A 13,819-nucleotide genomic window follows, 5' to 3' on the forward strand; every position below is an offset into this window, starting at 1 on the left:
TTCAGTAAATAAACGAACAAAAAGAAAAATCCTAAATAAATTTAAAATTAACTAAAACGATGCACCCGCAACAGGTATATCGTAGGTTAGACGATGCATATTCAACTAGGTGATGTGCAGTCAGTGTACCATACACTCAATGTCATTTTATCTTACTTCCTTAGTTCACAGCCCACTACCTCTTGATTCAAATAATTTCCTAATTTTTTCCACGATTATAGATCAATGCCCCAAAACAGCTTTATCAGGAATCGAACCCGGGTCAACGCACATAGAAAACTAAAATAACATTTTAACTAAACGAGATTTAGAAATATAAATTTTAGGAAACATCATCACGACAGATCCAGCATTCTGTTAGATCTGGCTGTATACGAAGCCTTAAATGAAATCATTCATTCCATTATTCTTCATTCCGGATCTTTTCCTATCTCCTTTTCCTTCTTTCTTCATCCTGTCATGTGATCCTTGATCTTCTTTGCGGCCTTTTTCCTGTTTAGAAACTTTTTAATTAAGACTAAGCTTGTGTGTGTTACACAAAGAAAGTTCGTAGAAATCACTCGCCTGCAGAGAAACTAAGCATGTCATTTGAAGGATCAATTTATGCTGATTACAACAGGCTAATAAAATTCCTGTACGGCTGAGAAATTTTCAAGATATTCAACTTGGAAATTTATATGAAAAAAATGAGTATATACGCATTTAAACGCGTTAAGTTCAACATTATTAGCAATGAATATTGACATACGAATTGAAATCTATCGGAGATAACGGGAAAAACTGTTCTGCAATAACTAACGGGTTTGTTAGTTCGAATTAGTTATTATACTGTTCACAATAATGATAGGTTAGAGATGAAAATTATTGTTGTTCTGTTCTATGAAGAATTGACGCAGGCAAAATACTTCCTTGCACCACGAACATTTTATATGGGCATTTGCGTTGCATCCGTCCAGGGAACAGTTCGCATAACCAAAGCGAAAAGCAAATTCGACAGTTGATCCAAAAGGTGTATAATTTGTTCGGTAACTTGCCTTGTGGAACGCAAACAGAAACAATCCAATGTATCGCGGTGATCAGAGCTGATTCATTAACATGGACACGAATTTTACTTGATTGTTTTGCTGGTACATCATAACGTCCGGATGAAAAAGATTCATACTATGTACAAATCTCCTGCCATAATCTTTGATTGATCGGAATCCAAACACAACAAATGGTTGTACAAATCATGTAAAGTTCTTTGGTATAGTCTCAACCATTACGTCTTTGCTATCCGTCATCCAACTTACAATGGACAAATTGTCTGTGAATGGACCCCAGTGATCAAGCAGTAACAAGTTCAAACTATCAAAACTGCATAGTAACGGTACGTCGCTAGGAGATGCAGTCATGCATTTAACGTTCAAACTTTCAAGAAGTTTTCAACCGTACAAGAATTTTATTAGCTTGTTTTAATCAGTATGAATTGGTCTTTCAAATGGCATGCTTAGTGTCTCTGCAGGTAAGTGCTTTCTCCCGAACTTCCCTTGCCAACATTTCGCTTTTGTTTACTATTGAAAGCTTTCTCGACAGACGAATTTCCTAAGAAAAATCTTGAACTTCCTCTTGCTTTACTTCATAGTTTTCTTGTTCTTTATAATGGTAAATAAGAATCCATCTCTTAGTTGTAAATATTGAGTTATTAATGAGGAAAAAATTATGAGTATAAAAGTAACGCTGAAGAACCACAATCAACAGCCATACAAAATGTTCGCTAATTTTGAATTCTGTTGTTTCAAAGAAGCCAATTATGGAAAATCCTGATTTTACAAAGCTTGTTAGAACGCATTAATTTTTGACTTTATAAAGAGTGTTGGACATGTACTAACTTTCAATCCTCCGGGAAATTTTGTTATCTATAATAAGTATGGTAAACGAAGTGCATAAAACATGAAACATTTTTCGTAAACATATTTTCACTCTTCCTACTGGCCATACCACTGTTGTCAATTTTTTTCTACTATTTCTCGGTTAATCTCTTTTTTATTAAAGATAATGATTTCGTTCTGATTCAATATTCTCTGTCTTTCTTCCAATGCTTCTTAGGAATCTCAGCTCTGTTGCTGATTCTTCTCCACTCTCGTTTCTTTACTACATATATGTTTGTTGCCGCAGTTTCACAACGATTTATTGATAAGGTCAAAAGTTTCCAATTTGAATCAATTTTATTTACTCACAACTGATTTATTCATAACTTCGTTTCTCATAATTTTATAAGTCTGGTTTGTGAATATTGTTTGAAATTGTACGTGCCCTTGGAAAAAAAAAAAAAGAGTGAGCCCGCAGGCTCCCCGCATCCCTTGTGCACAATCGGACGCCATTTGCATGTGCGCCGATAGCCTATCCGTTTCGTAATATGCGATTAAAATGTTTAAGAAAATCAAGCGGCCCGCCGATTGTGAACAATAATCAGTTATCCAGTTCCCAACAGCTGCGAATATTCATCGTCAGATATGTGAGTGTATGGTGACAGTGAAAAGAATGATAGCAAAGTGTGAAAATAGACAGATTGTTCAAGGAAGGTTGGGGAATATCCATCACGTGAAACTCAAGATTTGATTAAATCTTTTGACAGGGAAGAATTCGATCATCTGCTCTACATTTCAAACCTTGCGCCTAGCGACTACCATCTCTTTCGCCATCTAAAGACTGGGCGACAAGAGTTTAGACACTGATAAAGAAGTGAAAGCGACCATGATTAACTGACTACCATCACAGTTTGCAGAGTTCTATGAGAAGGATACCCAAAAACTCGTTGTTCGCTACGATAAATATTTAAACCAGAAAGGAAATTACGTAGGAAAATGAAAGAATTGCATGTAAACTCAGAAAATAAATATTTGATGTTTGTTTTTATTGCAAAATTAACTACTAACTCTCGTACTAGTTACTAACTCTCGTCAACTGTAACTAGTAAAACTTTAAACACCAACTGAACTCTTAGCAACATAGTCTTTTCTTTTAATGCGAGGAATGATCAGAAAGTAAGGTTACAAAAGCCAGTAGTGAAACTGTATATATTATTTCATACAACCAATACAGCCAACAGATACATACATAGTCTCCATATCGGTTGAGGCACTTATCGCATTATGAGATGAGTTTGCAGATTCCCTTCTACTCAAAATCCTGTCTTTGCGTGTTCAGCCACGTTGTCACGAAGTGTTTCACCTCCTCATCTGAAGCGAAGCGGCAGCCTCTTAGTTGCTCCTTCAAGTGCGGGAACAGGTGAAAGTCGCTTGGAGGGAAGGTGTTCAAATCTGTTGATGCCGTGCTGGGTCGGCTACTGCGCTCCTCTTTGGTGACATTTTCTCTACCAGCCGCAAACTTTTCGACACCATTCTGCGACATGCTGACGAGACACCACGTCTCTCCGTAAACCTCTAGTAGCTGTTGGAGAATTTCAGCCGCGGTTACATATTTCGCCCACAGAAATCGAATAACCGAGCGGACTTCTCCGCGAGACCAGTTTTCAAAACGAGTCGCCATTTGTGTTTACCTACAACTACCGCTGTAGGTGGCGGGTGGCTGAAACTCTACACAGTTGCCAACTCCATGTATTAAAATTACTGCACACTCCTCATTCCTCTACAACAGAAGAAACTCCAGAAATATCGGCCTTTTAACCTTAGTTTCTTATCCTCCATCATTTGGTCTGAAAGAGAGAAAATACTTCTATCAATCAGAACTTGGATTTTAATGTTAAGAGAAGCTAATTCTATACTTTTTGAGACCATTACCTGTTTACGTTCCAGAGATTGATCACACCTTGATGATTACACCAGCTTTCATGTTCTTCACTACAATAACTCAGCATCACTACAGCTCCAGTGCAACTCCACGTCGCCCCACTTATTTTAAACTGAAAATTGGAAATAGCATAATCAAACAAAAATTAAGATCTATGTATATTCTTTAAAGGTAGTTTGAGCATCTTGGTACTTGATTCCAAAACTGATATAAAAATTCACGGATGAATCCCCAATACAAAGTAGCATTCTGACTATGTATATCCTAAATATATAACTCCTGTACATTGCGAATTTATTTCTTGATTATTTGTAACTTAATATAATGTTATGTTATAGATTTATTGCATTGTTAGATCCCGTATGTTTCTTGTTTCCTTTGTTTCTACACCTTTTCCCAAATCTTTTGATCGATGATTGGTTCAAACCGAGACACAAAGAACTTACTGTATGCTATTATAGGTTATAATCCTAGGAACACCAAGAGGGAGGTCCACAAATTATTTTTGTTACATTTCTAATTGGATAAAAACATCTTTTAACCCTTCAGCACTCGCGCACAGACCGTCACGCGAGAACTCGCACGCGGTCGAGACGACCGCGCTGTAAAATTTGACGTTAAGGAATAAATTACATAATTTTAAATGGATTGTATACTTGCCAAAAGCCGTGGTGTGTTGCAACAATACAGTCTGGGGAAGGATTAGAGGGGGGTGAGGGGAAGTTTGCTCAAAGTCACTAAACAAAATCAAAGAATATTTATAGGTGCGGTCGAAAAGACCGCGCTGCGAGTTCTCGAGGGTTAAAAAAAATCATATTGTCAGGCTTGACCCCATTCATCATAAAACGTACTTGCTTAGTTTTTAGTGTTTTCAATTTATAAATAAAGAAAGCGCTGTGGGCCTCAAGAGCCTCCACCCCCTTCCCCTCTTGACAGTACTAAGGGGCTATTCACCGCATACGCAAACTCTTACTTTCCGGTGTTTTGGCTATTTATTTTATTTTCCTTTGAAGCAATTTTGGTATTTAACATGCATGGACACTGAAATATTATTCTGATGCAGTGTTGCAACTACACATAAATATTTGATATATATATATTTTTCTGATTATTTCCTTGGCACCTAAATATTTTATTGTGTATTAGTTTATTCTTTCAAACCTGTTAACACCTAAATATATCACTTTATATTATAATCTCACACATATTATATATATATATATATATATATATATATATATATATATATATATATATATATATATATATATATATATATATCGAACAGAAAGAAAATCAAGTTTCAATAGCGATGGGAAAGAACTATGCTACTGCAACTCTGCGGTGTTATCAAGTATTTTTAATCGTAGAATTTACTAGCAGCATCCTGCAACACTGACTGAAGACGCATATTTGATAGGGAATTGTCAGTTTGTTATTCTGTGATTGTATGCGGGAATCTGCAGCAGTATTGGAATCTTCGCCAAAGTTCAACTGAGAAAGAACTTAAAGAACTTTTAAATGAATATGACATAGAAAATAGTGAGCTCGAAGATAGGGAAGTGGAAATAAACCTGTCGGATTTTGATGCAGAAGACAATGATTTGAAGAGTTTATTTGATAATGCAAATGGAACAAATGGAAGCAGTGGTTCGTTTGTTGCAGTGAATACCTTGTAATATTTATGATGCTGTAGTGGTGTTAGTTTGCAAAACTGAAAGACAAGTGGTAACTAGTTTGCTTACGTTTTACATGTGCATTCCACAGGTGCAAAAATCTGATGTTATGCTAACAGAAAAAGTGTAACTTTATATGTTGGGTTGGCAACACTGCTTTTTCTGGTGACATCCCCTACAGTGCACAATGAAGCTTCCGCACACTGTTGATCTCTTCGCGGAAAGAAAATATTTGTAAAATTTTGACATTCCAAGGATAACTAGAATGGAAAGTATAAAAGGTTAACCCTGAATTGATTGGAATACCGAAGTATACTCCACTCTTCGCTATTCCACCCCACTCTATTGTACCACCGCCGAAATGCGACAAGAAGCTGCCTTTACACACACACTACACTATACTAAATTGCTATTGATCTGTATGAAGGTTTTTCTATACAAACAAATAAAATGAATAGGTCATAGTTACTGACATAAATAAAAAATGGTAACTTAAACAATTACACACATATAGTTGGCAACACTGTACTTAAAACCTAAAGAATAAAAATATATGATGTCTTCAACATCCCAAGTTCACATCAAACAAGATAAATTATTTTCCGTGAGAAATAATGACCCTTAAGTTGTGGGCCTCAGAGGCTTCCCCTTGGTGTTTCAAGTAACCCAAAAATACCTTGGTGTTTCTAGGGGTAAGAATGAAAATTTTAGGTGAAGACAAAAGGGTACCCTCTCCATCTGGGCAGGCTGACGTGGCCCATGAGAGGCTTAAAAGTAAAGTCTCAGACCTCCATTACATCAGCATATAGAAGAGGTGATGCGGTCAGCAGTACACTCCTGTCTGCTTTTATTTTCTCACGTACCTCCCTGAAACAGCAACTAGGTGAAGGCAGAACGAGACACAAATCCCACTTTCATGACGCATCGAACAGTTGGTAAGTAGATGGCTACCGACAACACTATCACAATTCTGAATTAAAATCTTACCAAAGAGTATACCACATGTCAACATATTTTGAGGAGTAACAAAGCTACGTCCCCCTTCAGGACATGGTATCTTCTCAGAGTTGTTTGTCCATCATGGTATGAATTTTCAGAGTAAATCTTCTTTGTGATAATGGGCATAGCTCTGTTAACCAAAATATACTGATGTGCTACTGTTTTGGAAAGTACACAAAAATAAGAGTCTATTTTATTTTAAACTTGTCGCCAACTTTTAAGACTAGGGAAAGTCAGACTCATCACCATATTGCTATTTAGAAAAGTCTTTCAAACTCACCGACGTATGATGTAGGAACATGGTTTTTCAATCTGAGAAAAGTAGAGGAACGGAAAGAAGGGGAAGTTGGCTGAGTTAGAGTTTAGCGTCCCTTTCAACAGCGAGACCATATGAGATGTGAACCTACAGCTTAAAGTAAGATCTGAACTACATGAACACCCACCAGTAATCAAACTCGGGTCTCCCGCGCCAAAGACACGTAGGATCACCATATAGCTATGAGGGAGCTCAGGAAAGCAAATGATGGCAGTCAGTGTACGAGTAATTATAGAGCCACGAATAGTATGCTTGCAAAACTATCGATGTTCTTGTTTTCGTGTCAACACTGAATTTTTATCAACATCAGCTTACCTCCCTGTTGTTTCTCCTCTCACTGAGAAGGCGAAAATCAAACTGTAACGTCACACGACATTCAGTTGGAAATGACTGATTTAGACTAACAGAAAAAATAAAAGCATGGTAAATGTAACACTCCTTTATAAAAGTATTAAACACAAGTTTTTATTTCTATATATATTATCATTCACACTAAACTAATTTAACTTGTGAACTGAAAAAAAAAAAAAATCTTACGTTCTTCAGATTCTGACGTGAAGCTCGTAAAGCGTACAGCTTCTCCGCTGCACATTCTTCCTCGTCTTCTGTGTTGGGAGCTTCATCAAATGCCCTGCTACGACTAGCTTTATCTAGTTCCTTTAATACATGAGGAGTCACTCGCCGAAGGAAATCCAGCAAACGGTGTTCATTTACAGAAGCACTTCCAGACGCTTTATCTGGATCAGTTTGAGTCTGAAATAGATTAAAATGGAGACAATGTATAGCATTATTACCTCTCAACCCACCCACTTTTACTTCAAAGCTCCCCCTCCTCCCATCTATCATGCAATTCAGATCTGTAAATAATTTCGAGTATCGGTGTCTACTAATGATGACTAGTTAAAGATAAGTCGAAGATGACTGGAACCCACTGGCTTAAGTTACCTAAAATCTGACTGTACCTCTTAGTGCTGCAAATTGGAAAACAATTCTACCATAAAATTTCCCGAGTCTTGCTAATGATTGAAAACATACAAAGAGGACTGAACGCAAACTGCCTGCTAAATTATATAGCGATCATCCCACAACAACTATAATATCGTTGTTCCCAATTCGTACATAGTTTAAATACAATTGACCAGCGAAGTCATTTATTTGGTCAAAGAAGAACCCCCATAATTTTCCCTCGTGTGTACTTCCATCTGAAATTTTGTGTTTAGGCATAGTTGCCTATTCTCTAAACATTGTCCAAGTTTACAAGCAGGTGCCAGCTAACCATTTCTTCGTAATCTCGAGTCGGGTTTTTATCTTGTTATTTTCATTACAATGTATATTCTAAGCGTGGAAAGGAGGATTAAAAATGTACGCCAAACAAATAATATCTCATGAATCTTTCACCATAGGAAGATGAAACTCGGCATATAAACGCGTATCCTATTGTAGGAAAGAGTTGAAATATTTCACAAATAATATTTCCAAAACTTGCTGCTCCTCTTGGGAAGAATGGGAATGACAAGTGCTACATACTTTCGAAAATTCTGGCTTTGGGGAGGGAGGAAGGGGGCAATTGGTACAATATGTTAATTTCCTATTTTGTAGTCATAAAATGGCCACAGTGAGGAAACGTTTTGATTGTTTAAATGAATCTTGAACATAACGTTTGGATTGACTTAAGTTTTTATCATTTTGGTTTGATTGAAACGCGTATCCTATTGTAAGAAAGAGTTGAAACATTTCACAAATAACATTTCCAAAACTTGCTGCTTCTCTTCGGAAGAATGGGAATTTTAACTAGTCTGGCTTTTACAGAGTTAACTAGTCAATATTTTAAAAGAATTATTTATTCTATTTCATGATTTTTAGAAAATATTGACTGATGTTTCAACCCTATATTAAAAACCTAGATGCACAATTTTTAGGAACTAAAAATCTGAAGTCTAATGATGTGTCATGATGTTTCAGCGAGAGGTCACCTTTTATACACAGATTTATGACTTTGATCTATTTTTGAGTTTACGTGAAAATTACTTTATGCATGTTTTTTAGATTAGTTTCAACACTTTACGGATCACAAATAAGTTACCTTTTCTCCATGTTATGAGTTCTAAAACCTATGGGTTGATTAACTGAGAGTTTGGTGTCCCGTTCAGCACCAAGACTATATGAGGCATGGAACCACAGCTTAACGAGGGATCTCGATCAAATGAGCTCCCACCGAAAATCGAATCCAGGTCTGCTTCACCGAGTATACTTCGATGTTTCCCACATCATTGTTGTAACAATTATTTTTTAGTCCATTATAAACTTGCCGTTGTCTTACTCTTTTTCTTTTGAATCTTATAAGAATATTTTCAAACGGAATATAAAGTTCCAAGATACATATTATCTTTCCACTCGATAACGTTAGATTACTGATCATATTATAATTAAATAGTGCACGATTTTCTGCAACATACTGAAAGTTGTAATAGCGTCATACGAATGTACAATAACTAATACTTTTTCTCTCTCTTCTCTTTATAATCTGACACACAGACCAGTATTCCATTGCCACAATTACTATCAGAATTTCGTTTAAAAAGTATCTGCACGTCATAGTTTAAGCAGAGATAAAGACGTATTTCAAAAAACGCCTGAGGTAATATTGTTTTGCTCTCTCGTCCTATAGCACTCATTGATGACTCACTGAACAAGTGGTAAGGGAAAGATCATTGAGTCGATAGTCCCACACCTGAAGTCCACATTTGTTATATTTTTAAAGGAAGAAAATATAATTAAAATTATATTTGTATATGTTAGTAATTTGTTTCTTTACAAAAATAAAATTAATAGCACCCCCAATAATGAAACATGATTCAATAAATAAATTAATACATAATATTACTCTGATCCTTAACACACGCCTTCACATTCATTCAGTCAGTGGAGTGTTTCGTACGTGGTTTAATTAGAGTCAACAAAGATGCTTAATGTGACCAAAATTTTAACTTACAAAAACGGGAAACAAAAGAATCGGGGGAGACCTGTCTCCTCTGGTTCCCATAATGCATAAAATAATGCCATCAATATTTTCGACTTACAATACACAAGTAACACACTCAAAAGTTCCAAACACTCAAAAGCTTCTAAAAACTTCAGACATAGCCTAAAACGACATGAAACGAAACTGTTTAAATTTCCCATAGTTATACCCTTTAGGCTAAATGAGACGGATGGTTAAAGAAAATGTATGATTGTAATATTAACTTTTATGCTATCAAGGAATCGAACCCGCGACCATGTGCACCAAAGCCACAGACGCTGACCATTAAAGCAATGGAGTAAACTGCATGTCTTAAAGGTTCCCAATAAGTGTTGGTACGAAAAATAGTTCTATACATAGTAATTTTAACGAAAGAGCGTAGAATTTGCTCTTATTATTTATATTTTAAGTAACACTTACAAGGTACTTTGTTCATTTTTGCTTAGAAACGTGACATTTATGTATCCCGTTTGAGAATCAGAAAAAAAAGAGACATCTGAATATCTTAGGCTCTTAAATTTGACTCAAAAAGACGTGATTATTGATCGTAATGCTAATAGTAAGAAGTTGTTTCACATTGCTCGACATTTTTGTTGTGATGCTAAGGAAGTGGCTGAATCATCATGCAGAGTAGGTAGATCAGAGAATGGACAAGGTCAAAACTCAAGAGTAAAAGGCCGCAGGCAAAATCAGTGGTTCAAGTTTTAGTTGAAGAAGGATGGAACCATACTTTGCCGTCATCAATCTGTCTTCAAATACAAAGCAATTGAATTAACATGCTCACACAAGGCACTAAGGCTACAGTTTATTGCAGCTGGACTCATCACTCACATCAAGTCATGAGACCTCCATGTCCAGTCCAGATATATAACGAAAATTTAATTATTTTTTTACGAAAGCTATCATAAGATGAAATAGCAGGAAGTAAGCTAAATTCATTCCCTCATCCTGGACTGATTCTATTCCAGGCGTTGGAGTTGATTGGATATCTTCTGATACGTATGTCCTATATTCTACAAAAAAAAAACAATAGTTGTTTACAAAAGTTACCGTGGACATGTTTTTTGATCGATAAAATAAATCCATTTATTATTCTTTTCGAGCTTTAACTGCATCCAGGAGGAATCATTCAAAACCTCAAAGAATATATACTTATGCTGCTAAGAATGAAATATATATTTCACGAGAAACTATCGTGGAACACATTTATTTTTCATTGGGATTCAGCCTTAAATTCTTGACAGATTTTAATCCGATGCAAGGAGCCGATTGGGAAGCCTTAAAGAAAGGATAAGTTATATATTGCATCAAAATCAAATCATTTTTTGTGAAAGTTATCGAATGAAATTATTTTCTTATATCATTTCAATAATGAAACTTCACAATTTCGGGGAATTACCCCTAGAATTACGTTTTCTAGACTCTTGTTGTTCAACGTTTGTTGTTGTTATTTCCCTTTCACTTCCAGCATTTTATGTGTCTCTTCTTCTAGGATCCGTCCGTTCGCATTTGAAGTTAATTTATCCTGGTAGCCAATGCTGCGTTCAGCATTTGATGACTGCATTCTCGCAGTGATGCCAGAAATGTTTCTCCACGACCTACACAATCGATCTGATGTCCATTATCCACGATACTATTGGCCGAAGTAAATACCTCCATGGAATATTGAAATTCATTTTATTCTTGGAAGTTCGCACTTTGTTTCTTACATTAAAAGTTTGATTTGTCGAACTTCTTCAATTCGCACACATTCTTGGAAAGTTTGTTTCCTATTAGCAAGTTTTGAAGACAACAAATTATTCAAGACTAGCATTTAAAGGATTGATTTATACTTAAAAAAAAAAAAAAAAAAAAAAAAAAACTTTTTCTTCGTCATTTCTCCATTACGAATGGGGTATAGTTCCTCCTTTCATTTTCTAAATATGGAACTAACATTTTCTTTTCCAGGCACAAGAAACAACTTCTAAAGTGAGATCAAATGTTGTCTTTATTTCGAATGAGCTAATTCGAAATCAGTATACATTAAACTAGACATGGTTCTTGTTTATTTTAATATAATATTCGTTTTTTTTTTTTTTTTTTAATACTAATGTTTCCTTGTTCATGAATTGTATTCCTTTTCTACTGTTTCTTAATTTTCTTATGAATACCTTTAAAGAAATGTTCAGATAAATAAATAAATAAATAAATAAATAAAGTTAATTTTGTCTCATGTCTGTAAACAGAATGTCATCCATATATCTATAATATCTGGTCGATTTTGAATTAGGTTCAATTGGAAAAACTGTTCCAAACTGCTGCATAATGACATTAAGTTTTTCATAGAAAGTCCATCGAATAGAAAATGTAAATTCGTTTTTTCAAATTCGAATTAGTTGTGTTTTATGCAAACTTCCAGTGACTCAACAATGTTTAAATACTTCCTGACTGAATAGTAATATTTAATGCACTTCTAAATCTAACGGAATTGAGGGATATGTGTCTAATATCCAGGAAGGCAACTTCAGAACAGTCTTTCTTCACCCGAGGGCAAATTTAATTCTTTACAAAATTATTCTTTATCAAGTACTTAAAATTACTTTCAAGTCGAAATATATTTGACCAGCCACTCGTTAATAGATATATTAGTACATGAAGATGTTTACAAGATCAAGCCTGGAACGAGCTCTCCAAGGATTTCTGAAACACGTAAATTAACTTCCTTTTTTTTTATTTGCATGCTAGAAATATTGTCTGGTGTCTCATTACGCACCAATCTTCGCAAAATTTGTGGACTGTAATGTAACACAAAAGCTGGAAAATGTCGGTTACTGTAAACTAAGACGGAAAGTTTGTTGCGGTGGCGATTTTTTAAAAACCTTTTCAAAATCTTACAATTGCATGAAATGGCTTAATCATTCACAGATATTTAGTGATTTCTCTAAACATGGATGAATAATGCTTGTTCTCAATTCTACGGTGTATTTTCAAGTGGGTCTAACAATCAGGTAATAATGACTAAAATAACTACCCTAGATACAGTATATACATTGAGAGAAGCATTAGTTACACATCTATGAACAAAAGTTCGTTCGGGTTCTATAAAATCGTACAGTTGATAATAAGAGAACTTCATACATGCTATAGAAGAAAACTATTTTTCTATGAAATCGAAACTGGCTTTTAAATTAGACTTTTTACTCGAAACGTATATAACAAGAGTGTTTTATGAAAAGAAATGAAATCTTTGAGTATTACGTCCCACGGTTATGCCGGCTAGGCTAAAGGAAACGGTAATGGTCAAAAATGAATACAATAGTGGAATGAATAGAGTGGGAGGAAACGGAAGAACCCCGAGAAAACCCAAGCACACAGTGTTTGTCCACCACAAAGGCCACTTGGCATGAGCTGGAATCGAACTAGGGATCCCACGCACCATTGAACGCTCTACCACTGAGCGTGTTATATGAGAAAGAACAAACTTTTGCCCATGGATATACAGCCTCATTATTTAAAAAAAAAAAAAAAAAAACCTACAATTCTACATCACTTCGAAAATTTGTGACTTCAATTTGTAGAAAGATTTGCTCCAAATGCTTATTTTCCATATACCTTCCACAACTTTCTTTTAAATCTTATTCAAAACATACTACATCTGTGGTTGTGGACGCAGCGTTTTTAATAGAAAAGTGTATATCCAGGACTTAAACAAATACAATAGGCAAGATATGGTTAAATTTTCCACTAGCTAAGAACTTAAGATTCAGCTAACTAAATGTATGTTCACTCTACTTTGCTTTCCTTGCCTTACTGAAAGTACTCCATTGCCAGAGCCAAGTATTTACTTGAGGAGTATATACACTAATATCCAAGTATAGCCATTTGTCGTTTTACGGTGGTACCGATGTTGATAGTTTTATATATATATATATATATATATATATATATATATATATAATCATTCAGGTTACATGTACCTATAGCTTAATGTAAGGTCCGAATCACATGAGCTTTCACTGGGAATCGAACCCGGAT

General features: G+C 35.3%; 1 protein-coding gene across 1 annotated transcript in view; it reads right to left on the reverse strand.

Annotated features, from left to right (window-relative positions):
* The window catches only part of LOC145668717 (syntaxin-12-like), an 80,614-nt gene that overhangs the window by 24,825 nt on the left and 41,970 nt on the right, over nt 1–13,819 (reverse strand). The window contains exons 3-4 of the mRNA XM_081736825.1: nt 7,321–7,536; nt 3,783–3,904 (exon numbers count right to left, since the gene is read on the reverse strand). Of these exons, the coding sequence (XP_081592951.1) occupies nt 3,783–3,904; nt 7,321–7,536 (338 nt within the window). The remainder of the gene's footprint in view (nt 1–3,782; nt 3,905–7,320; nt 7,537–13,819) is intronic.

The sequence above is a fragment of the Thermobia domestica genome, chromosome 13 (genome assembly GCF_964235325.1).
Source record: "Thermobia domestica chromosome 13, izTheDome1.hap1.1, whole genome shotgun sequence".
Classification (NCBI taxonomy): Eukaryota; Metazoa; Arthropoda; class Insecta; order Zygentoma; family Lepismatidae; genus Thermobia; species Thermobia domestica.